The sequence below is a fragment of the Balearica regulorum genome, chromosome 1 (assembly GCF_011004875.1).
Source record: "Balearica regulorum gibbericeps isolate bBalReg1 chromosome 1, bBalReg1.pri, whole genome shotgun sequence".
Classification (NCBI taxonomy): Eukaryota; Metazoa; Chordata; class Aves; order Gruiformes; family Gruidae; genus Balearica; species Balearica regulorum.
The window spans coordinates 27579845-27607429 of NC_046184.1; the positions used below are offsets into that span (position 1 = coordinate 27579845).

A 27585-nucleotide genomic window follows, 5' to 3' on the forward strand; every position below is an offset into this window, starting at 1 on the left:
GCCTGTCAGAGAAAACAAGCAATGTATACTATCCACATGTTAACCATGATGTGCGATGTAGGGCTTCAGAAAACAGTAGCTGAGAACACCGCTGATTGTATTTTTTTCTTCAGGTGGCACTATCTTATTTTGAATCAACATGCAAACTGTTTCAGAGATGCAGGGATGAGCAGGCTATGAACACTTCTGTTTGAGTGTGCTGTGCTATCCCATTTTTAGAAGAGTTCTTGTGTGAGTGGCATAGAAACCCTCAAAAAGTAGTTTGCTGTGAATCATTGCATCCATCCATCCACCCATCCCATTCCCCTTTTCACAAAATCTTGTGGTTTGTTTCTGTTTCTCAGCATAAAACAACTAACTTCCAGCCTGAAGGTAACTATGTGCATATGGATATAGAAACAATGAAAATGAAGGCACACAAATACACAATAATCTCATTACCTGAGGAATCACTCCAAATGCCTTTCTCCATTGCTGCACGCTGACCGTGTTCCAAGAGACTCCATCAATCTGGATATCCCCTTCTGTATTCAGCAGTCTTAAAAATGCAAAAAGTAAAGTGCTTTTTCCTGAACCAGTTCTTCCTAAAAGGCCCACCTGCAATGCAAATCATAAAAGCAAACACTTAATACAGCTCACGTATTAACCACAGACTGAGGCAGAAACACTTAGAGATCTCAGCAGTGGAGAACAATGCAAATGGATCTCAACAGGAGAGTAAATGTCCTCATTGCTCTCTACAGCTTCCTGAGAGGGGGAAATGGGGAGGGAGGTGCTGAGCTCTTCTCCCTGATAGCCAGTGATAGGACACGTGGGAATAGTTCAAAGCTGCACCGGCGGAGGTTTAGGGTGGGCATTAGGAGGCATTTCTTTACCAAGAGGGTGGTCAAACACTGGAACAGGCTTCCTAGAGAAGCGGTCAATGCCCCAAGCCTGTCAGTGTTTAAGAGGCATTTGGACAATGTCCTTAATGATATGCTGTCACTTTTGGTCAGCCCTGAATTGGTCAGGCAGTTGGACTAGATGATCACTGTAGGTCCCTTCCAACTGAAAGAGTTCTGTGCTATGCTATGCTATGCTATCCCCTCAGCAGAGGAGAGCTCTCCCCTTTCCTGCTTGTTTTACATGTCCTTCCCTATGGGGCAGAGACAAATCCTCTCCAGTTTAAGGAGCACTCTCGAATTCTGGAAATGCTACCTCTCAGTCCAGGGTTCATCACTAAAATTGGATTGAGTTCCTAAATCACAGCCATTGAAAAAAGGATCTTTGTCTTAATTGCTATGCCCCTGTCTGTATAGTACAAAAGTATCTTTCATTGCTTCAAGGGATTTTCCAGGAAGTAAATCCACCAGACTGCAGTGGCACCTGCACCTCCACGCTCCAGGAATCACAGGTGCCTCTCTCCCAAAGGCAGAGTAGTTTCAGGGTGGTGCTACAGGAAGTCAAACCCCCAGTTTCAAAATTTTAGTGCCCTCAAACTTAGTAGCTGAAACATTCAGTTCCTGTAAACCAAGACAGATCTACCAAACCTGGCAGAGACTGGTGCTATCCAAACTAGGAGCAAAGAGCTGCCTCATGGCAAGGCTAGGGAGCTGTCACCGAACCTGTTTTCTTATCTACATGGGAGAGTGAAAATCTCCTCTTCATCCCTATGGCTCCAGCTCAGGAAATTCCACGAGTGTTTCTTCCTACCCCACCAAAGACAGTACTTCAGCATGAACTTAAAGCAAAGTGTTAAACCTCTAATTGCTGTCCTGAAGCTAAAGCTCTTTCTTGAACGCAACCCCAATTCTAAGTTTGTCAATCTTCTAAGGAATAAAGCCTTTTATGGTTTGTTATATAATAATTCAGGGTGGCGCAGAGCCCTCATCGAACGGGCGAGACGGCACCTCCACCCTCGGGCTGCCGGAGCCAGCGGTGCATTACCCTTGGCACAGCGGCCGGTATTCTTTTGTGCCCTGCTCCACCTGGGTCAGGCTGCCCCCAGCACCTGCGCTCACCAGCAAGCTTCCCTCTCCCCAGGAGGAGAAGGCAGACGACTTCAGGCACAGGAATGCAGCTCGGGGAACCGCTGCATACGTGTCTTATTGGTATATTCTGCTCCTCGTGGCCAGCAAACACCCCCACTGTGCTTCACTGAGGTGTAAACAGCCTCAAGATTTCTAGGATGACTGAGGCAGGTTTTCCTTGCCTTTTTGTTGTTTGTGGCCAATAATCCTACAGATGAACTCTATTTAAGAGGAGATGCAAGACTTTTCTGTTCTTCAGGTGCTTTAGATGATTACTTTGTTTTCTGACAATATTTCATTTACAAAACCTTACTGAACACAACCTATACTGTAGTCAATGAATACGTTTATAATGACACTTCTATAGTTAAACTTAATAGAAGTCTGATCAAACACAACAAAACTGTGCCTCACCCTCTGCCCTGAACTTATTGAAAAGGAAATGTTTTCTAACACAGCAGTTCCTCCTTCACTGTATTTGGCCGTAAGGTCCTTCACAGTCATTTGGCCCCCGGATGGCCAGTTCTTCTCTTTCTTCACATGTATGTTTTCAATTACAAGGGCATCTGAAAGCTGCTTATTCTTCTGTGGCTTAATGTTGTTCATCTCTTCTGTTGGCATGTCAATGACTTTAAATATTCGTCCAACAGACCGCATCTAGGAAGCAAAACAAACAGTATTCTAATTGTAATTAACACTTAGCTATCAAAACAAATGAAATCAAATCATTCCTAATTCCTAGCCAGAACAGTGAGTCTCTTTTCTGTGTAAGTTATACCATGATATAATTTTCAAAGGCAGAATGCTTCTTGTATAGAACTCTAGATACCGTTGCTCTTGGACTACTGACATTGGTCCAACATGTGATTCCACTTGGTTCCTTTTTAAATGGACATAACAGCTCTTTCTGTCTTTAAAAATGTATTTCGAAGACTGCAGATGACCTGTATTTATGAAAACAAAGTATGATCATGAAAGCAATCTTGGAGTCTTCAACTCCTTCCTCCTGTAGGAGGTTGCCTAACTCAAAAACTGAATTCCCTTGAATAATCATTGATCTCCAAAGATCAGCAGTCTGTGTGGAATTTGAAAGAGGTAAAGCAGTAGCATTAAGTAAAGAGGAACAATCATCAGACATTAACATCTGAGTATTTATGAGAAATTATCTATAGTTTTTACCAAAAAATTATAGGAATTTCCATTATAATTAATTTTATATGTGTAATTATATATATTAGGTGAAATAATCAAGTCCTGTGGTTCATGAACTTCAGGCAGAAGTTGCTAGTAGCAGTCTCGGTGAATTTTCAAAGGAGCATGGGACTAAAAGGGATCCTTTTGATTTTTTAGCTTTTTTTTTTTTAAGAAGTGGCTTAGGGGTCAATTAATAAATAGTTAATTCATCTCCTTCACTAGAACTTCACAGCTCAGACGGTCAGAAAACATTTTTAAGTCTACGGGCCAGTTTGTTCTTGTAAATTAATCAAATTCTAAATAGTTCTTTTTCCTATCTGCTTTCCCCATTAATTTATGGAGGGCTACCTTAGATCCAGTCACCCTTTGTTCTCCAGGACTAAAGAAAATCCAGGTTTAAGCTTCTTTCTTAACATATGTTCTCCTTCTCCAAACATCCTAGTTCAAATTAATCTTTCCTGTCTGACCAGAAGGTACACAGCATTTTGGACGATGTTTCACTAGGACATTGTACAAAGGCATGATACTTTCCTATCTATATTAGGAATATCTTGATTAACACATCCTAGGATCATATGCTCTTTCTTCACAGTCACACCTTATAGTCCTCCTCTGATCAAGCAGTGGTCAGCCATACTTTCCTCCATCTTAGCCATTTCTAGCTGAGGAGATCCTTACTTACAAGAGAGGTTATTCTTAGCAGTCCCTAAATTCAAACCTACACTTTGGCTACTGAAATCTGTTTTATATCAGCCATTTGAGGTCACCCAATACCTTTCAGCTCCCAGCATCCTTCATGCTAACATTGCCTTTCAGCTTTGTGCCGTTGGCAGATTTCTTCAACACATTTTTTTTTCTTTGTTGAGAGCATTAAAAAAAGATTAAAATGAGCTCAGTCACAAATCTAATCTTTGTTGAGTAGCCTCCCTACAGCTTAATACTTACGGCTTAATGCCATTTCCTTTCTGTCCAACTCATTAACTAGTTTACAGTTCTTGCAATAATCCTGATCTCCTTCATTTATATAATTTCTGAAACAGAGCCACAGCCAGTGCTTTCCTGAAAACAAATGAGATCTACTACATTACCTTTGTCTGGAAAATGAATCATTGAACACAGTTATCAGGTTAGTCTGATGCATCCCTAATGTCAGCAAACCTGAGTGAATTCACTCAGTAAGCACTGTGCCTTTGATTACTTCTTCAAATTAGTTTCTAAAGACCGCTGCCATCAGACTAACAAACTGATGGTGGCATCAACGGCTTCCCATTCTCCTTCTTAACGAAAAGTGACAGTTGTTATTCTATCACCTGCCACCACCGTTGCCAGCTTGGTAGATTCATTTGAAGTGGCCATTACCAGATCTCCAGCTTCCCAGCCAGTTCTTCCTGAACCCTAGGATGGGAGCTCTGGTCCCACCTGGTCTGCATGCGTGGGGTGGCATTGTTCCAGCCCGGTTTCACATGTTTAACCAAAATGCCCAACTGCAGAATCCAATCACATTTAGTTGAAGACTCTGATTTTAGATGGACTGAATCATGGGTGGTGTATGTGTACCTCCACAGACTGTACAGGAAATTTAGGGAGATCAGGATTCTAACTTAGGAGCTTCAGTTACGTGCCTACAGCTAGGCTGGTTTTTGCATATAATTTCCACCTCCGATATTGTAAATCCCATTTCTACCTTCTACTTCACTTTCAACTCCCCAGATTAAACACTGTCCTTTTACTGAAAACTGAGATCAAGTATCCACCCAGAATTATGGCCATTTGCAAGTCTAACTCTGGTTTTGTCAAGTCTCCCTTCTCTATCTGCTTCTTGACCTCCAATGCATAGCTTGTTTTAGTTAACTAATCCCTTCTGTGGAGGTTGTAATTTCTAATATACTTTTGGAGAATGTTTTTCATCCTGGTAGTCCTACAGTCTCCAAAATTTCATATTGCTTTTCTCCTGCTATGCAGGAAACAAATTTCAGCCCCTCACTTGAAGAAGATGTGACCTTAGTCTACATTCAGGTCCCTAAGTGCCTTAGTCCAACTAACTTAATTAATTAGATTCCTCATTTTAACAAAACGTGACCTTTGTAAACAACAAGAGTAAACTATAAGATAGTGTAAATTCTTATTGGTCAGAAATTATTTAGCAAAATAAATAAATAGACACCTTCATAGCTACTGCATCCAGGACTATCTGGGCCTTATTATTAGCATTGGTTCTCCAATCTGTATTCCCAGTAATATATGTCTCTTTAGTGGCATCATGGAAAACCCTTTGTATATCTTTGACCTTGTTAAACTGCTTTTGTAATTCCTTCTGCAAAATTATTCTACTTGATATATTACCATTCCGTCCTCCTTTTTGATCCAGATTGAAATATTGTTAGGTGGATTTTCCATGTGGAAGCAAATATATATACATATATAAGGCAAAGAAATACTGGGGTAATTGTTTACATCTCAGCACCTTGAAACAGAACTGTGACAGAAGTTATGAAAAGCATGTTAACACCCAAGCCTATCAATTGCAATTTCCATCTCAATCCCTCTGCAAGATGGAAAGGCATGGTCATCATCATCATGATATATGAATGTCATCTCATTTTGGTGATATAAACAGGAAGACCTTGGATCAGACTGACAATTTTCTTCATGCCTGACTGTCTTTAGTAAATCCCCACAATGAGCACCATGCATTTATTTTAATCAGTGTTTGATGGTACATTTCTTTTCAGAAATCTCATCTTTTTAGAAATACCACTGCTTCAGAAATGAAGGTCTGTCTTGGCTTCATCAAGAGCTGTGAACTTTTTTACAGGCAGGGATTCCCTATAATTGCCCAAGAGATCCTACCATTACACGCTAGCTAAAATCCACTATGAAGCCAGCTGGACAAAGAGCCTTCCCTTACAACAGAAAATTTCATCTCTGTCCCAGCTCCCCTGACAGATATATCAGTCATATTCCACAGGCAGATATTTTAGACAGCTTAATACTTTAAATCAATTCAGAAGGATGCTTTCCTGGTTCTGTAATTTGCATTATGATTTAGATCTGGGCAGAATGTAGCATAAATGTCAGTAACATTTTACAAAGATACCCATTCTTCCTTTCACAGGTAGAAATCTTCTGTCATTCATAATGACAGGTATAGTGTAGGTGACAGCAAGTTTCTTATCTATTATTCCCATCAGCAACGTGCCTGCTATATTCACATTCTCTAACTAATGCTTTAGAATAAAGAGGTATATTTACTACTTTCATCTAAAAATGTCTAGAGCATAATACACTATTTTTAGCCTTGCCTAATTGTATTTTACTGAGATTTTAATAACATTGCAAATTCTTTAATTTACTTTCTCATTAATATCACTTAAACTCTTCTTAATGTTGAAGGAGAATTCATAATATAATTATGTAACGTATATTTCCAGAAAGTGGAAGAAGTAATTCTTTTACAAGTAATCTAATAAAATTAATTTCACCAGGCCCTATGTTCTCTTCTGCTAGAGAGCAGTTACCCTCTCCAGACCAGACACACATAGTATTCAACGACCATGTTGCAAGATACCACCTCCTCAAAACCATGCTGTCTGGAAAGTGCAGTGCGCAGCTGAGACATCCTATGAGAGGTTGGTTCAGAGGTTCATGTTGTGAAAAAACCCTATGCATTAAGTCACTGCAAAAACTGGGTCAATGCAGGCAGACCATATGGTTCTACTGAGGTTTCACATCTTCTGCTGTTACATTTTGGGTGCGCTTATAGGACATATACTCCTCCTCCAAACTGCAAAAATGAAATATTTAGTTCATGTCAAACTTGTGCTGATTTTTTTGCTCTTTCTCACACTGCTTTTCAGGCAGAAAAGGAAATGGTCTAACAGATTTTTCTTGATTCTGTTCCCTTCCAGATGACCAACACTTCTACTTTGAGAATTGTCATTCTGATGCAGATTTTCCGGTCAAGTGTTTAGTCTTGTTTAAACTTTGGAAATTAACAGTGTTCTCAGGTTTTCTGCTGACAGTAGTAAAAAGCATATTAAGATCATGTCCTAGTTAAAAAAACCCACCAATTAAACAGGTTAAAGGAGAAATAGCATGGGGAAATAAAAGCATGACAACCAGCTGTAAAAGTACCATTTTTTTTCACAGTCCTAATTTTCTCTTTGGTCCTCTTCTCTACCATGTACTACTTTAATTCTTCAGCATCCCTGATGGACAAGGTGGGGCACTGTGAGATTTAGCAAGTGTGGTTTTAGTATCTTTTGGGGGCATTCTTTTTATATCTCCTTACATAAGTAATCCTGGCAACAGTAAAAGCATGGCATTTTCTCTTTCCCTAGTAAAAGGAATTGTCCTTCCCAATTATAGCGCTGCTACTGCAGGATACACATCAGTGAAGGAGGAGGTTAAAAAGCATTAAAATAGCCCACTGGGACTAGCCAATGCTTATCTATGAAAGCAGCACTTACAGGAAAACTTATTTTCTATTTCCTTGTGAAGGAAAAACATTAAAAATACTACAAGACTGCTTGGAGGGATAAGAAAAAGACTGAAAACCAGCTAAAGGGATATTAGCAGAAATGATCAAAGTGCAAAGATAAATCTAGCCTAACTGGTAGCTTTAAATGAAACAATGGATAGCTGTCAGACTGACCACACATGTTTAAAAAACAAAACAAAACAAAACAAAACAAAAAACAACAGAGCAGATAAAGTATCAGGGTTGTAGAAAATGAAATGCCAAAACCATTATGGGGTATTAAAAGACAATGGGGATTTTTCAGTTAAAGCCAAAACAGTTTAACAGAAATTACTTCAAAGAGAATATCTGTGTATGTAAAACCAAAATCCAACTTAGAAACTCAGATTTCTTCAGTATGTATGTCTGTGTCACAGAAAGCTCAAGGAGATTGTGTGGAATAAAGGCAAATTTGCCACCTACCCATCTGTTTGGCCAGTATTTCTTCCAGTACAATTTTCCCTTTTTCACATGATCCTGCTTGCCTAGACTCCTGCCTTCCTGTCCTTTCGCTTGCATTTATTTCACTGTTTTCCCATACCTTGCATATCTTGTAAAATAACTCAGTACGAGCTTAATGTTATGTACTAATTACAGCAGCTATGCCTTTGGACATTGGTTTCAACCATCTGCAGAAAACTCCAGCTTATCTGACAACCCAAAACTTCTACCTACAAATGTGCTATACACTCAGACATGCGTATGTTGTAGGCTTGTAAGTAAGCATCTGCTCAAGAAAGGGCAAGAGTGATGTCGTCTAGAGCGGTGTGTACATATCTGTAACTGGAGACATGTGATGTGTCAATTCTAGTCAACCTGGTCCTGTGGGGAGCTTCAAAGTACCCACTGAGAGAAAAGTAGAGTATAACCAAATAGACTACTAAGTCAGGCACACATGCAAGCCTTTGCAGGACACCTGTAACCAAATAATTGTAAAAGACTTTAAAGAGGGAAGTGGTAAATGTAGAGAATACAAAGAGTGGGAAATAATACATCTGCATCACCCAGTGAAGCAGTTCTATTATCTTGAAACCATGAAGCTATTCTTATTTGCTTGTGCACAGAAGCAGCTTTTGAATATCAGGAAAACCATCCTGCCAGCAATATCTATTAGTTTGACATCTGGGCTACCTAAAAATCCATGGAATGGGGATGGGCAGCTATCCACTGCTCAAAGAAGTCCAGAGGATCCACCTATAAACTGATGCACCTTAGAATGCTATCATTAATATAACTGGTCCTCCAGTACAGGAGTTTGTCTTAATAAAGCGAAAAATATTCACAAATGTCTAAAGCAACTTGAGACTTTCTTTTCAGGGGAAAGGGAGTTACTTCCTTAACGCCACTAATAGATGATATTTTAACATCAATGTATTTTAACAAAGGGGAACTTCTTTTTATTAAAACACTAGTGTGTCCAGCACGCTCTAAATCCTACAGTAAGACTTTCTCTTGCTCTTGGGAAACAGCTACAGTTTGTATTAAGCTTTATAATATGTGCACATGATTCTTACACAGATTGTTATACTTAAAGCGATCACACTATGCCTTACAGGGCTAAGATGGAGTTTACAAATGAGAGCTGTTGGAATGTTGTTGTCGTCGCTGTCGTGCCTTACCAACGGCACGTTTTACTTCATTATCAGTCACACAACTGCTGTCTGGCGTGTCTTGCAGTTAGGGCAAAGAAGCCTTTCACAGAGTGCTTGCCCTTCAAGATAGGCTGTTCTAACAAGCAAAGAAAGAGTCAGCACAAAACAACTGGTGGATAGGGAAAAAATGTGTCCCTGAATGGCACTCAGCTTTCTGGACTATCACCAGTCACACGCGTAAACAAGAGATTAGATGTTGTAAGTGGTTAATTCCCAGTTTTGGGGCTCTTAAGGATTTCCTTCAGGATGAGGGTGGTCGAATCACTTATTTAAAAAAAAAAAAAAGTCAAACTGGCAAATATTCCCTTACTGTCACAATCTGCCCCAATTATATTTTTTTTTAACGACAACTCATTTCAGCTAATCAGGAACATATAAGCTACGGTATGATGAAAACTGCAAGAACAAACATATTTTTCTATGAGTTTCCTGTATGCTTCTCATATCTCAAAAAATAGGTGATGATAAGTTAACCGTGTGACATTTTCTGTTTTAAAACCAATCCTAACTAACAGACTAACTATGCAAATTAAAGGGGTAAATATGTACAACTCCAAAGCCTTATGTCAGAATTTATTTTTCACAAAACCAGAAAAAGACCACCAGGGAAGTCTAGGACAAAATTTTAAATCACTATTGATTTTGTGTGGAAGGAGCTCAAAAACATCCATCGTGATCTGCTGTGCAAAGCCCTTAAGTAGACCAAGTAAGGTATATTATATACTTTGGTAAGGTATATAATCATAACAAAACAACTCCAAGCCTTTTTGAAGTTTTCCCATCACTGCTACATCTGCAATCTGAATCCTCAAATGCAATTATTTGCTGTTGCCTTTTCTACTCCAGGAAAATTTTTGATCACAGAAAAACTCAGTTTGTGCTGTGCCAAAGCCGATAGGTTGCTATGAAAGGCATGAGGGGAACTTTTCTGACACATCTGTCTGATATCCAACTCTGAAAATAACTCACTGAACACCCATAATCAACAGTATAAAGCAATTCCTCAAAAGAAAGCACAGCAAAGTGCATATTATGCTTACCAAACTATCCACATCTATGCTTGAGTTTACTGCCCACTGTAAGGTTCCCATGATGTTCATAGCTAAAGTAAGAATAATGCCAACTCTACCTGGTCCATCACCTGCAGAGAGAAAAACACATTCAATTTATATGTAAATAAAAAGCCAATAGAAATCAGAAAATTAGCATGTATATCTTAAATTACATATTCACATTGTCTCCTCTTCGTGGAGAAAACATGGACTTGTTAATTATTCAAAGGATTGAGAGCTTAATCATCAGTTAAACACGTGGCACTGAATTTACTAGAAACCCTGATCTTGCTTTGGCAGAAGAAAAAATTAAATCTTGGTACTTAAGCTGTAAACAGAATCAGGCCTCTGCAATCTTGATTTCAATTTCTTTTTTCCAACACATGTGAATCAGTGAAACAACTCTTATCTTACTAAAACACCACAGCTAACAACTTTAAAATTCAGAATAGTTGCGCTGGTTTACATTTTCATTTATTGGACAAATAGAGGCCATGTTCTCCTTACTGTTCCACAAAGATGCAGATATAAATTATTTTGCTTTAATTGCTACTGTAACAAGCATGGGATTTTCCTTTATGAGTTCATACAACACAAGATAAGCATTTAAACTACTCCACTGTTGATTTTTAATCTCACTGTGTGTTAAATGGAATTCAGAATTTAAGTTAAATGCCTTTCTATGATTTCTCCATTTCTTCTATGGCTTTCTTCAACAAACTTCCTCCTGTTTCACTTATAGACATCTTGTTATCAAAGTAATTCTAGAAATAAACATTAAAACCAAAATATTGCTCCTGAAAGCTGATAGATTAAGAAAAGGAATTCAGTGTTGCTCCAAGGACCTATTACTCATTACAGTAAAGTTTACAATGGTGGCAAGATGACAAATTTTCACATTTTTAAAAAGTGCTTCTAAACTCTTTTCTCAAATAAAATAGTCAGAAAAACAATAACACAAGGAACAGTAAGCTTTACTAAAAAAACTCAAACTACTTCTGCTATTGCTGTGGCTTTAAAAGATCATTAAAACTTTGCATGTCTTAGCCATTTGCAAATAAGAGGAACATTAACCTCAATTTACTAAAAACCTTTGGGCTATATAGATGATAATCAACACCCAAGCTTTTCAGTACACTAACATGGTTACATTAATGTGGTTCAAAACACATGAGATTACTTTTACAGCAATTACAGTCAAGAAAAGGAAAGTTCTGTCCCTTCAGATATTATTTTCAGATTAATCCCTTTAATGAGTCCTTTGCAACAGCACATTGCAGATAGTACTGGTGTAATTTCTGTTTGAACTAAATTGTGTTTACTACTATGACATACTTAAATCAGTGACTCTAATGTATGCTAAATTTTGCAATGGTTTATTTCCTTCAGAAGCTTCTAAAGCTGAGCTGTTAAGAAGAAGCAGACAACTTCCATTCCAGTAATCCAGTAAAGTTACCGTACCTGTAGTTATGATGGAGATGAACGCCACAGCAACAAAAAAGACAACAAAAATCATTTCTATCCTCATCTGGAACCAGCGCAGTGTTGACAGGTAGAGGAACCAGTTTGCCGTGTGTAGGTTCAGGGCTTTGTGAAACAAGGTCTCAAAATACGGCTGCCGCCCAAAAGCTCTTAGTGTCCACAGCCCTTTTAAGCTTGTAACCAGATGGGTGAATATTGGACTCCGAGCTGTAAAGTTTTTAAATGAGAAACATCATAAACACTCATAATCAGATACCTTTGCTACAACACAAATACACAGCCCTATGCTCTAACTCACAGCAGTATAACTATTGTCAGTGTTTAATCTACATGTGTTGTTGGAATACATGACTGAAGTAATCCTAGCACAGGATATACAACAACAGTCTTTGCGTGAACGGGTTGAACTGCCGTTCAGTGTATTGCCAGGAAGGGATGACATTAAGTCTTCATAGTTGGCATACTACTTGGGGAAGCTCCTGGCCTGCTGTAAGATGCCATGAGAGAAAGGTGGCTCCTCCCCAGTCAAAATTAATTCCTACAATTCTGATAACTCCATCAAGTGAAGTTTTTTTAGCACAAAGCACTTTAATGCTCTTGATTCCACTGTACTGACATGGTAATTTTAAGCAGATCTTGCATTGCATAACAAGTGGTGAGCCAATGCTGGATCCCTGCGAACATCAAAGCAATTTAGATTTAGATCCGAGGAACTTCAGAATTACACTTAAATAAAAGGGAAGATGATCATCAGTGTTTAAGAGTCAGGACTGATTTGCTGAGGATCTGCCAGTTTGTTGTAAAGCCAGACCACAGTGCCTGATCTGCAAACCCACGCTTCAAGATGAGGTTTTCTATTTTATTGGGAACATATTAGTGTCTTAATGGGGTAAGAGGAAGGAAATACAGTCAAATAACTTATTCAGAAATAAGAATTCTTTGCAATCAAGATGATATATACATTCTAAATTTTTCTTATAAAGAAACAAACTCATAGGGCATATACCAAGTCTGACCACAATTTTTCAAGTTACATTTACTCTCAATAAAACTGTATGTCAGGACTTTATTTGTTTTCAGCTGCAGTGGTGATAAAGCCCAGCTTTAAAAAGGTCTTCTCCATTGCTCTTTGGCAGCAGAGCACTCAGTATTGGCTGGATCAGTGACAGCACTGGCTTTAAGGAGGTATGTGTTCTGCTCCCAGAGACAATGGAATCTTGCAAAAGAAAAGGCAAAGAAGAGGTGAAAGGGTGAATCACTTCTCAATTGATTTGTTGTGGATTTAGAAGTCTACCAATTTCGCTGCTCCTACCTTCAGATTCCAGTTGTTTCAGCTGCTGAGAAGTGTGGAGGAAGTATGCCCTTAACACAATAAAGGCTGCTATCACAGGCACTGATGCCAGGAAGATGTAGGGTTGTAATATTGAGACTACTGTTATAGCGCCAATCACAATCAGTATTAACTGTAGAATGAAAGAAAAATACTATTGATATAGTAAACTTGTCATTTTATAGACTAGAGATTGGTGATGAGTCTCCTTCCCATGGCTACTATGTATTGTTTCAACAAACATAAAGTACTAACCTAAGTAGAATTTGCAGCTGAGAACAAACCTCCATGAAAAGATCATGAGTAACTAAGACCAGATCCTGTTGGAATAAGCTGCCATCTTTTCTAATACATGGAAGTGTTTTCACAACCAGTATTGCAGGCTTCTAAATTATGAAGCCACACAAAAGCAACGGCAGCTAGGCACTTGCTCTCCAGTTAAAATTGTAAGAACGACATTTGCAATATCTGCAGCCACCTCCCAAACCTAACGGTGCTGTGCCTGTCTTGTCCGGACTATGTGTGCCAGACTGGCAGGACCTGAGTGCCAGTCTCCTGGAGGTTCTGGCCAAGCAGTGTTTCTGAGGGTCAGAAAAAGTGGGAAGTCACGCATCACTGCTTGCTTAAGGGACTGTAAGCCGCATATGAAAGCAGCACTACTGCTCATCCTGATCAGAAGATGGGAAATAAGTCATAAGAGGACTTGTGGTATGAAAAATTAGCAGTTTCAGGAGAAAAAAAGATGTTTTAAGATGACAGGTGACTCAAAAGGAACAAAATAATTACATAATCTATTTAACCCACCAGAGAGAGACTACTACTATTCTCATAAGACCTCATCCTCAAGTAGCTCCAGACAGATTTAGCTAAATCAGGCCTTGGTCTTTACTCTAGAAGCACCTCAAGCACTTCGACTGTTTTTGTCTCATACCTAAACCAAATGAAAATCAAGTATATCAGTGTACACTCTGCTTTGTATCACAGTGTTACCTTTCACACTAAACAACTAATTCAAACTGCCTAAAGCAACTGCAAATGAATAATTTGGACAAAATTATGAACATCACATTGAAACATCACTGCAAATGACCAGTCAGCAAAGAAATAGATGGAAAGCAAAACTAATTTCACATTAGGAAGAAACCTGCAGTTGGTGCTTTTGCTACTACATCCACATAAATTCAAGAAAATATTTAAATTCCCAGTATTCCAAGTCAGAGGTCTTTCACGAATAGGTAAGCATGTTCCAGGATTCCTACCCTTTGTTTTCATTGGAAATCTGAGCAATGCTATAGCAGCATCAAAGTTTATGAAAAAAAATTCTGTAACAGCTGAACTAGTTAAAGATTTCTTTCACGATTTTCCTCATTTCTCTTAAAAGAATGGTGGCACACGTGGGTTATGCTTGTGCAGGCTGTATAGCACTGGTCTGTAGCAATGCAAGAATGGATTTGTGTTTACTCATTATTTCAACCTGCAGAATTTAGTACCTCTTGTATCTCTAATTGTTAAGAAGTAAATGAGCCATTCAATTGCTATTGAGCCAAGTTATACAGCACTCAAATTACTTGAGATTACACGGCCACGCAGTGACTGTTTTAATTCCTATTTCGATCATTTACTCAAATTTTGCAAAGGCCACCATGATGCCATATTGTTCTCACTGCTGGTCCAACAGTTATTTCACTAAAAAGTTGAATATGAAAATTTGTGTTATCTCGTAAGCTCCAAACACAAAATAAGTGTAAAGTCAAACAGAAGATGGCATCTTCTCTAAAAAGGCAGTAGCAAAAATCAACACACAAGCCAGCTACGTTGGCGTATGCTCGGGGAATGGCAGCAGAGGTCTCATGCAGCCCACTTAAGAGCTGCAGTGACCCCACGTGCTGAGCTTTCAGGCCTGGGACGGAGGCCAGATGAGGAGGCACGTTCCAGTGCTTCCTCTCTGTAATCATTTTGGAAAATACAGCTGGTGGTGGAGACAGCAATTCAGCAAAAAAGTTGAGGGTGGCAATGGATGCAGCAGCCAATCTGATTAACCAATGGGGATTTATCATTTAGGGAAAGCCAGCCATGACTCTAGGTATAAATGTTCAATGAGTTCACTATAACCTTTCGAGTGGGACTATATTAAACCCCAGGGGTGAGCATGTCACATGAAGGATCTCAAAAAATGATGCGCCCACTGTAAGCACTGGTAGAAGACTGAGATGGATGTTAAAATTAGTGGTGATGCTGCTGACATCATTAGCTGGCTACAATTCATACCCTGATGCAAGCAGGTCAGATGGCTGACAGAGAAAACATCACAGTTGCTATCTGTTGTTGTTGATGTAAAGGTTAATACCGCTTCTTCTTTTATGGGCAACTGGGTATACCCCAGTGACTGGAGAGTAGCCCTGGCCTCTTTCATCCTGAAGTCTCATTCATCTGAATGGAAAGCTCTGCTACCTAAAAGGGAAGGTCCCTGATATGTCCCTGAAAGTCCTAAGAAAAACTATGTTATGACATCCACAGCTGCAACAGAGAAGGACACAGTGTCCCTAAACACGGAGCTAGCCAGAGTCATCTACCAGCTCTTTCTCATAGAAGAGGGAATAAGAATGAGCTCTCAAATTTTGCATCAAATTCTTGGGTAAAGCTCAGAAGTCAGGACAAACTTATGCAAACATAAACTGAAGGCTAGCAGAGACCAAGTCTCCATCTCCACAAGACTTGGATTTAGGCATCCCAGTACATTTAGAAGCTAACCTTTTCTGTAGATCTCTGCACCTGGGAAGGAATAACCACATTCACCAGTACAGGGTGGAGGGTGACTGACTGGGAAGCAGCTTTGCAGAGAAGGCCTCGGGGGTCCTGGTGGACCATGAGGCAGCAACACGCCCCTGCAACAAGGGAGGTCAACAAGGGCAGCATTGTCAGAAGCTCAAGGCAGGTGATCCTTCCTCTCTCTTCAGCACCAGTGAGACTGTATCTGGAGTGGGTTCCCCAGTACAAGAGAGATACAATCATACTGGAGCCAGTCCAGTGAAAAGTCTTGAACATGACAAAGGGATTGCAGCATCTCACACACAAGAACAGGCTGATACAGCTGGGATTGTTTACTTAAGAGAAGGCTTAAGGGGATCTTATCACTTTGTATAAGTATCTGATGGTATTTATTATATTTATATAAACTAGAAATTTTTTTATATATATGCAAATATTTTTATAAATTATATATACCTTTAAAATTTATATTCTATTTATATAAATACCAATAGGTATTTGGTGCAGAGCAGATAAGCCTGAGCCAGATTCTTCTCAGTGGCACCCAGTGGGAAGATAAGAGGCAATGGGCAAAAGTTGAAATGCACAAAATTCTATTTAAACATAAGAAAAAGCATTTTTAATGTGAGGATGGTCAGACACAGGAACAGGTTGCTCAGAGAAGTTGTGGATTCTCCACTCTTGGAGATATCCAAAATCCAACATGGGTCTGAGCAACCTGCTCTAGCTGACAGTGCTTTGAGCAGAGCTGTTGGAGAGGTCCCAGGCCCTAGGTCCAGAGGTCTCTTCCAGATTTGACCATTCTGTGACTCTGCGATAATCAGCACAGAAGGAGAAAGTCATATGTATAACTTCTCTGTATCTTTCAGAGGAATCTGACTTTGTTCATTAGCAGAGTCTGTGAAAGTCTGAAGCTGCCAAACAAGTCTGAATCTATGAAGGATCAGAAGAAATGCCTTATAAAGGGATGACCGGTAAAAAGCATTCAAGACAGCAGGTAGGTTCAATGGTCTTCACCAGAAGGACCTGGAAAGACAGGACAGCTGTCATTATGTCCAGGAGCTCTGCAGTTGATACTGAGGAGACAGAGGTGAACCTGTGAGACGTTAGAGTACAGCTTAGCCTCTGAAAGGCATCACAACAGAAAAGCCAAATCTAGGCATTTTCCTTATCCTTGGAAACATGAAAAACTAGTCAGTTTCTTGTAGAGAATTTGAAACGTAGAGTTTAAAACTAAAATAGTTTTAGAATAACATCCCCATGGCAGATCCAAAATATCAGAAACAAAATGGTCACACCAGAAAAGGTAGTAGTGACTCCTGATCACACTGAAGATCACATTAATGATTCAGAGAAGGTGTCAATGTGCATGTTTACTCATTCAGCAAATCTTCATGATGTCAGCAGAACATGAAGTAGAGCTGTAATGTCCTTGAACCTCTTCACATGAAGCTGCACTGGCCTCTCTAAAGTCATGAGCCAAAGTTATCAATTACTAACAAAGATATAGGGCAAGGGACTTGTTTTGATCAGACCATCTTGTTGGTAAGGATTGTAAAGCAGAGCAAACTCACAATTGGAGACAGGCAATCTGTGCAGAGCAAACTCACAATTGGAGACAGGCAATCTGTGCAGTGGAGTGTTTGATTGAGGGTCAACCCTGCATATCACCTAGATAAAGGTAGAGAAGAACAGGAGGGCCGGGGAAGCTTTTGCTTTTATTTTTTAAATGTTCTGGGAACCAGCTGTATCTGAGAAAAAGCTGGCATTGCAGCATCAGTGATAGAACACCAATGAGGGGTGCTGGGATCCACACAGAGCCACAATGTCTCAGAATAGGCAGGATGGGGAGCAAACAAGGCATCCTACTTGAGAAACACTGGGATTGCCTCTGTGTCTGTATTTCTTCAATGTTCTCTTCAGTGTGGATAAATTTGAAGGTCATTCAAAACTCAAGATTTTGCAATGCATGGATTTTCCCAGGAGGAATGCTGGAAAAAAGCCTTTCCATCCAAAAAAATAAAAAGTTTTCAATTCTATGACTCTTAGGGATGTAAAATTCCTCCAAGGATTAGTGTCATCTAAAGATCTCCTCCATCACAAATAGTTCTCCAGTGCCTGACAGACTCAGCTTAAATCTCAGAGACTCAGGGAAAGCCACGAAGATGCAAAGGATAAAAGACAAAATTAGATAGTCAAACTTGTGAAGGGAAAAAACAAAGAAAAGAAGAGAAGAGAAGAGAAGAGAAGAGAAGAGAAGAGAAGAGAAGAGAAGAGAAGAGAAGAGAAGAGAAGAGAAGAGAAGAGAAGAGAAGAGAAGAGAAGAGAAGAGAAGAGAAGAGAAGAGAACTGCCCAACTGAGAGTTGAAAGCACATCATCATGGGTCAAACTGCCCAATAAGGCAAGCCTGGAAGTGTTTCCACAGAAGATAAAAGAACAGAAAAAACAAGAATATATTCTACAAAAGAGAAGGAAATTAAGGCTGACGCTAACAAACTGGGAATAGAAGAGTCTAAGGAAGTAAAGTCATGAAAATGACTGAATGCAATCAAAGGGTAGCATGAAAAAATATTCATCTTGAGCCAAGATAACTGAAAGAAACTAAGGAATGCCCTTTACACCTTTGAAGTTGAATATAGCAGGGATACTTGCACTGTAGGGGTCTGCAGGGCAAAAATGTTTCTGAGCCTGAATACTAAAAGTGGTTTGCACAAACAGTGGAGGTACACATATAGGCAAGTACTGAAAAAAGAAGCAATGAAGTTGACTTACAAGATAAGCAGTTATGTAAACAGACATACTGAACTGAAAAAAAAGGAAGATTTTAATTCCAGTTGCTATTTTTTCTAATTAATATGAAATCTTTTGCATGATGTACAACTCAAAATTTACAGTGCTATAAGACAGCAAAATTTAGAACTTTTATTCTACAAACCTGAATGAAGTCAAATACTGTAAGCGGAAGTAAGTCATCCAGTACTGCCGTATCTTTTGAGAATCTGTTAAGCATACCACCTATGGTTTAAGAAAAAAAAAAAAAAAGTCAGACATTTTAACACCCCAAAAATCCTACATGTATTACTTTAACAAAAAGTACAACTTTCTCTGAACACAAAATATTAAGGATAAGGACAAGATTTGTTTCTAGTAAAAGCACTTCCATTGCAGTTTAGTGGAGCTACAGCTTCTTTCCCCAGGGAAGAATTTCCCTCCACAACTTCTGTTTTAGGTCTTGGAATCTCAGAAAAAAAAAAAAGTAATAAAAACAAAAAACATAATTAAACAGGACAGAAACAGAGGCACAAAGCATAAGGTCTGTACCCCTTATGCAGCAGGGTATCTGCTGATACACAGATAATTTGCACATCAGCATTTGTATGAGTTTGTGCACCAGTTTGTTAGCGTCTGAGCAGAATTACTATACTAATCACCAGGTAACAAGAGAGTTAAGAATATAATGGGAAAATGAAGGAGAAACCCTATGGTGTACTGTCATTTACCAGTGTCTCCTGCAATCTAGTACACACCAGTAAGAAGGGTATGGGATATGAATTTGATGTACAGTGGGAGATGGAACTTGTTACACCAGTTTATATAATGAACTCTATCAACTTCAGAGACAAATTTGAATATGCATACCATTATCACACTAACTGATGTTTTATGACTTTTTAGCAGGACTATTCATGAAATAAAGCACTATTTATCATCCACACCTGACTCCTTGTCACTCACCACATAGCTGACTGTATCTTTTTTATTGCAATTTTAGACAAAGTGTATTCATAAGAAGTTATTCTGGTTTTATTGACTCAAACAGTTAACAGTTAATTTTCTCCAACTTACAAGGTGATACTTCAGAATCAGAATTGACAACTGAAATATGTCACCCTTAAAGTGCAATCAAGGTTCATTAAAAGATTCACAAATTACTTTATGTGGCAAACTTTTTACATTCAGCTTGACTGAAAATGTAAATGGAAAGCAACAGTATACTTTAACAGAATGAAAACTGTTTAATTGAAATGACACCCTTACATGAGTCAATCAGTTCCCATCTCGGTTACCTGCTTTCCAAGAGTTGAATGTTGACATAGGTGCATGAAGAACTGCGTGCACCATCTTTTGATGAAGAATTTTAGACACCGTTATAAGCGTATGCACAAGGGGCAAACCTCTGAAGATTCCCATGGCAAGCAGGGTATCTGCCACTCCCACGTAGATATAAATGATGTAGTAGGCGCTAGTGTCAGTGACAATCACAGGAGGTTTGTCAGAGGTACTGTTTTCTGATTGTGTTGTGTTTGCTGTCAAAGCTGTCCTGTATGATGGAAATTTAAAAATAAATACATTACTGGAAATTGTGGGGGTTTTCTCCTTTATTTTCCCTACTAAACAAATAGTACTGCAATGTTAATTTGTTTTAAAACTATGTTAATGGCTAGTTATGTATATTTCCAGTCATTTTTTAAATTGTCCTGTATGTATGGAATATAAATTATGAACTAACCCATGTTCCACAAAGGCAAAGTTACTCTGTGTGTGTGTTCAGGGGTCAAGGCAATAAATGGCTTATCCGTCTCCTCAGATACCTTTGGTGATTCAGGCACCTATCAGCATTTGTAGTAATTTCTGAAATTAATTGCAATTGTGCAAGGAAGGGTTATTACCAAGGTGGAAATTACGCCATTGTTATATAACTACAACCCCTCCAACAGTTTTCTCCAAACTGCTGTGAAAATGTCCTGCTTTGGTAGTCTCTCGCAAATCTACTGCCAGTTTAATCACTGACAAAACTAGCCTAATCAAGGAAAATGCATCCTCTTCTTTTAACCAAAAAAAAAAGTAGGTTAAGTGTTGGAAAAAGTGAATTGTTATGGAAGTAATATGCTCCAGGTGTCCTACAAAAATCAAAAGCCTTAGTGATCTATTGTAAGGGAGCATCAATATAAATCCCTCCTCCTCCAGATCAGACCTAAGTCACTATATGGTTTCTATAGTCAAATGTACAGACTTAGCACTGCGGGACACAAACAGGGATCAAAAGCATCAACCCAGGAAAAGGCACACCGCTGCTCAGTATGTTTCAACCTTCATCTGCCTGACCCTACAACTTCTGGGAATTTTCCGTAGGTGAGCAGAGGGAATCGTACAAATGGGGTCTTACAGAAACTGCTGCCTTAAAAGTTCCTAAGCAAATGTCTCACCGGCACCTGTGAAAGACAGCGGTGAAGCACAGTGTATTCAGGATAATCAAGTCCATGCAGAGAGTGAGCTGATCCAGGAAAAGTCTTGGTGTGTGTTGTTACGCGCTCAATAACAAGGCACAAACCATTTGATCGTTAGCACTTAAAGTACTGGCTTAAGATACCAGCTACATGAGGTATTTAGATAATCCATCTACGAACCATTTTAATGAATGTAAGTTAGTGCCTATCCATATAGACTTCTGGCAGAATTTATTAATGATTTATAGCAAAAATCAATACAAAGGAGACCCCAATCTCTCAATAAATGATGACCACTACTTACTTTTTAAGAAACCATAACCCAACAAGAGAAGCAGCTACCTGTGACCAAAGAAAACAGAGTCATTTTTTTGTCTTGTCGCATTATATACTTTTTCTTACTTAACTTCTTTCACTGACTTTATAATTGTTTGTAGAGAGAGCATTATAAATGGGTGGAAGTCAAACTTCCCTGAAGCAAAAACCTTGTCATATCTGTTCCTCTTTCCACAGAAACCACTTAGTGCATCCCACCAGGAAAGCTACATTTAGACTTGTATTACAATCAGGGAGATATTCTAAATATTCTCTTATTGTCTTTTACCATACTATTAACAAAGGCTTGCTAATGCATTCCTAATGACAAGGAACATTCACTGTATGCTTTAACATATTTAAAGTTTTAAAGATTAATATTTCTTGACGGCCCTAAAAGAGTAAGTCTCTCAATATCTTCAAAGGCAGCTATTCAAATATGAAGTCAAACCTTTAACATTGTTATTTTTGCATTGCTATTCTTCCTAGCTGATATCTACATTTGATATATCTATTTGTCTGAGATTGCTTGGCTGCTAGTTTTACACAATTCTCCAAATAATCTATTTTAATATTTTTAAAATGTAGAATTAAACTCTTTTTATTGTGAGATGCTTCCATGCTCAACAGAGGCTTCCTCTATAACACATTTTCTTGTCTGTCCACTGAGACACTGGAGATCTTCATCTAGTCACCACATTTCAATCTGCCCTATTTCTGCCTATGATCTTTTTTCTAAGGGTCTAAACGTAGTTTCTAGCATCCTCTTCCCATATGGCACTGGTACAGCAATGTATTACCATAATACCTCAGCACATAATTAAAGTCTTCTTGGGAACCACTAATTTTTGCAGGTCTTGTAAATAACTTAAGCTTGACCACAATCCCTCAAATTTACACATTTGTAGGAATCAAGCTTCTTTCACAATAATGTTTTTTACATCTCCCAGCAGAATTCTGCTCTGATCTTGATTCCTCACAAGAGAGGACCATTTTTTTTCAGCTGGGAAGAGAAAGGTACACAATACTGTAACAGAATAACTTCATAAAGCCTTTCTACATGTTTCCATTCATAACCGCTCTTCTTCCCATTCAGCAACCCTTGTCTCTGGGTATTACATCTAGGAAACACAGTTGTGAGTCACTTCAGCGAGCTACACACACAGACACGCACACCCCGCAAATCTAGGAAGAATGTACAAATAATGCCCAATTTATGGCAATCTGTGTGGACTTGACTTGGGACCTACAGCACAAAACAATGCATTCTAAATCTAAAATAGCATCCACATAACCACTTAGCATGGTATTTCACCTCATGCACAGAGGTTTGCTAAAGGTTATATAGTCTGTGCTATGACTGAATATCTTCCAGCCCATTAATTTATCAATAGGCTTTTACTTAAGCAATAGTCAAACTGGAAAGTTTAACTTAGATGGAAACATTCTTTGCCTTAAGATTTGTTCTTAAATTAGAAGATGAGGCTTTTGAATTATTTAAAAAGGCTTTAGTCTAATTTAAAAACAAAAATTTGTAATAAAGATTAGAAATGTATGCTGAATATATGGGGATAAATCTGATATAGATCTCAAAGTTAAAATTTCCTTTCCCCCTACAACTCACTTTCAGCTTTGCTGTTCTAGGTTTACACAGCCATTTTCCACTACCATGAAAATAAAACTTACATGATAAGAACAGCTACGCATCTAAATACTGTCTTGCTTCTGGAGGTGGTTTATATGCTAAAAGTCTTTCCTAAATTGGGAGACAGGACAAAAAGCAGGCAATTTCTGTTATAGGAAAAATAGTCAAACTTGCATGATCATGTTCTTCAGCTTTTTTTCTGACAGTGTTTTCCACTGTACTTGGAAAAAAGCTTCTCCGCATGCTGCAGAAACACCACATCCATCTTTAAATGCCATCACGGGCATTCAGCTCTTTGCCTTATTCATCACTCTTCTTTCACTAGGAGCAAAGCTACTAACTCATTTTTGAAAGCAATTCTCTAGAATTTATGTATGTGCTCATAAAAAAAAATTCTAGTAATTATTGTTGCTAACCCCCCAAAGCTCTGCAAAGGAATCTTTTCATGGAAAATGGAAGATTATTCACCTGACCTCCATAGGGCAACAGTTTTTATTTATGGTACCACATAGCAGAAAATAACTGAGATAATTTGAGAAGGTGAGTCTTCTGCTGCCATGCACTAATCACTGTCTTTGGTGAGAAATGCTGATCTAAACAGCAGAAAATTGCAGTATCATTTAACAGCAGTTGCCAATAAGCGATACATAGATGAGCTAACATCTTGATGCTTTATCTGTTTATCCTTTCATCACAACACAGTTTGAACAAACATAATTTTGTAGTAACATGACATCAAGTGCAGGTTTTCTTACCTCAAATAAGAAGACAGTCACACACAAAATCAGAACAAAAATCAAGTTTTTGTGGACTGTAACATATCTGAAATAGGTATTCCATGTGGTAACAGTACCCATGCTTTCAGCATCATCAGTAAAGCATTCCTGTCAAAGAATTGATAAGAATATAGTCAGAATGATAATAATATCTATGTATGAGAATTTCTGACACATGAATGCTATCATTCTTTTTGCTAACTTACTCCAAATAATTGAACTGCAGCATTCAAATTGGCTGATAATGGCTGGAGAGGAAGGTACTGACTGGTTGAGTAATCTTTGATATAACAACACCGTTTAGAGATGATTTGAAATTTTCAGGCAACACTGAAAGAAACAACCAAGATCTGTACAGCACTACTAGAAGCCCAGAAATGTTTAGTCCATAGCTATTTTCTTTCAATGGGGATAATTATTGTGCTGTTAGAGTAAATTTGTAAATACTCTGACAGTTTTTTCTGCAGAGATGAATAAAGCAAAAGAAAAAATGGGCAGTGCTTCAGCAAATTATAAGTTTAAGTATTTCTTGTAGACTTTTTTCCACCTAGGAAATAACTTTAGAAAATCTTTCTGTCCTGTGAAAATCAGCTGTCAGTATTGAAAATGAAAGTAGTTCACCATGACCAGTTGATAGTTATTAGAAAAAAGGAATTTTCCTCCAGTTCTTGGTATAAAAGACCTTAATTGTATAATTTCCAGCACATCCATAAAAACAGAGTGAAAAACAGCTTACTCCTCTGTTCATTATCTGTATCAGAACATAAGAGCTAAGCAGTCTAACAAATTTGTCAAATTTGATCAAATTCCAGTTTTAAAAACTGTGCTAGTACTTCAAATTTATTTTATTTTTTTTCCATGAGCCTTAACGTTTCAAATGTCAGTTTTACATAAATGATTTAAAGCTATGTTTTCCATGTTATGGTTTCAAATTTCATTTTAGCATAAGTAATCTTAAACGTAGATTAAAGTGCAGGAGATTAAAATTCTGTATTGAAATCCTCTACAGATAACACTCAAAGACTATAAAATAATCAGGCAAAATAAATTTTTGAGGATTTCAATGATTTCAAGATGATATTTGAGTTTAAAAAAATTCACAGATATTCCAAAAAGATATTCCACAGTGAAGTACTGCATTAGCAATGACATAGGTAGAAAAATATATAAGGAGTATATTGCACTAAACTATCACCATATCAAAACCCAAGATTAATGTAAATCAACACACACCTTCAAATCTTCTTCACTGATTTCATCAGTTATGTCCAAGACACTGTCTCGAGACAAGCGCCTGGTGTAGATATCTATCTCGGAAGACAAGTTTGTCTGAGGCACCATAGACATTTTCCGAAATGCTGTACTTCCCTTTTTGGGAAAGTTTGCTCCATAGTTCACAGAGGTACCCGTCATCAGGTTTAACACAGATTGCCTCCTCCGACCTTGCAGAATATGATCGGTGCTTAGCACGTTACTCCGAAGCAGACCTACATCTCCCTGTTCCAAGTCAGGTACCAGTGAGAGCCTCCTTTCTGGTGGGTCATTGTGGCCATCTTCTATCCCGTTCACCTGCATCCCGTTCCTCTGCACTACTGAGAACTTCCTACTTACATTAAGGGGGTTAATAATTATGGAGTTCTTCCTTTTGTCATTAAAATCAGATGTTTGTTTAGAAGATTGCTTTTTTACTTCATTTCGTGATCCCGTGCCTTCTCCTTCAATGGAAAATCGTCGGAGAGTCTCAGTTAGAATTGAATTTCTTCTCTCTGCACTGAACTGATCAAAAGAATCAAATCCCATCAGCTCTGAGCTGAAGTCTGGCCGTTGACCCTGAAGTTCAGAAAATGTTCCATAGAAATAGCAGCTTCCCTCATGTAAAATCAATATTTTGTCAGCAATCTTTAAATGTTCCAGTTTTGAGGTAACCAAGATCCTAGTTTTATTCGCCATCAACTTGCACACACAGCTATAAAAGGTGAAAGTGTTAAAAATTAGACTTTTTCTTCATGATTAAATGTTGCTTTTAACCCTTTCACTTTCAATCTGTTTGCTTTTACCTGTTCCCCTCCCAGTATGAGCAGTCTTGGGTGCTCCCTCAAACTACAAAGGAGGTGGTAAGGCTGAGATTTGTCAATGGTGAGTACTTTATTGCAGGAACAAAAAATAGGGGGAAAATTTTATCATTTTCAGGTCAATCAAAAAAAGCACAGTTGAACATGAAAAGGAAATATTTCTTCTTAGGGTTACTTAGATCTTTTTCTAGCAAACTTAAAAGTATTAGCTCAATTTCAAAACTTCAAACTTATGGTGACTGAAAAGCTCATGGATGGCAGTGTGTGTCCTTACTGTTTTGAGCTACACCACAAGGACAAGCCAGAACTCTCTGTCTTTGGCCAACCTGCTGCCAATCTCTTGGTCAGTGGGCACTTCTAGGTGTCCAGTCTTTCAATCATTAGAAAAACAAGAAAAAATACAGCTTTTTGTAAAAAATTATACTTAGAAAGCAGGCAAGTGTTTTAAAATGAAAGCCTTTCTGGTACACAGACACGCCAGATATAAAATCATGCACATTGGGAGTAATAGATTATAGCGGGCCCAATACATTGAGATGGAAGAGGGAACAGTAATGCTCACACCTGGCCCAGGCTTGTTCCCAACACAGTACGCTGTCCTACTGCTAACACAAAATACTTATTCCTGAGAATCCCTAAAAATAAACATCTCAAAAGGTATGATTTTGATCACTTCAGTGTTTTTGTACCGTTATTATATTTCTGTTCTTGGTTTTACTTTGTGCTGCTCAGTGGGATTCTTAAACACAATCTATCAAAGCATACAGTACCTTTCAAATATCTCTTTTTCTGTAAAAATGTCTAAATGTCCAAAAGGAGAATCCAGGAGATACAAATCAGCATCTTTGTACACTGCTCTGAACAGAGAAAATGGAAATGAGATTAACTTTCATGAGTCTAATAAATTTCAATAAATATAGGTTAAAAAGAATGCCTTTACAGTTTTGTCTCAAAAACTTATGATTGATAGACTTTTCTACAGCATCAATATGGAGCTGGAGTTCAACTTTAAATGTGCTTGCAAGACACCTTTCAATAAATCCTTTCTTTGTGGCAGACCACATTACAAACCAACTCAGTTTCCATTAATTTCTGTGCTATCGAAGGAAGCTATACAGCTGCCTTCTACACAGCTTACTCCAAAGATCTGCTTATGGCCTGAATCTGACAGTCCCCATCTCTGTACAAGGACCATTTCAATGGGAATTTAGTACCTACTGTAATGTCTACTGGTGCCTGAGGTAATATTACACATATGTAAATAAGTGTGTAAAAAACTTCGGTCTCAGCACTTAGTTTTAAAAGTACTTTGAAATAACTGGTGAGCAAAGACAAGTGTATTAGTGAGCCATGATCTTGGAAACATTATCTGAAATGGGACTGTACAATATTTCGAGTTCAGGACACTTACTTAAAACTATTTGTAGCATTAGGACCTTAGGCTGTGTGTGCCTGGACATGGCTCACTGAGAGCTAAACCTGTGGTTAAGAGGGTTTTTTTGCAAATTAATTTCAATAGAAGTTCAAAAAGGCCTGTGAGT

The 27585-nt window shown here is 38.3% G+C and overlaps 1 protein-coding gene across 1 annotated transcript in view; it reads right to left on the reverse strand.

Moving 5' to 3' along the window:
- The window catches only part of CFTR (CF transmembrane conductance regulator), a 92567-nt gene that overhangs the window by 14952 nt on the left and 50030 nt on the right, over positions 1–27585 (reverse strand). The window contains exons 13-23 of the mRNA XM_075743648.1: positions 26815–26901; positions 25206–25938; positions 23952–24080; positions 21541–21578; positions 20076–20329; positions 18944–19023; positions 13221–13371; positions 11888–12115; positions 10415–10515; positions 2424–2666; positions 442–597 (exon numbers count right to left, since the gene is read on the reverse strand). Of these exons, the coding sequence (XP_075599763.1) occupies positions 442–597; positions 2424–2666; positions 10415–10515; positions 11888–12115; positions 13221–13371; positions 18944–19023; positions 20076–20329; positions 21541–21578; positions 23952–24080; positions 25206–25938; positions 26815–26901 (2200 nt within the window). The remainder of the gene's footprint in view (positions 1–441; positions 598–2423; positions 2667–10414; positions 10516–11887; positions 12116–13220; positions 13372–18943; positions 19024–20075; positions 20330–21540; positions 21579–23951; positions 24081–25205; positions 25939–26814; positions 26902–27585) is intronic.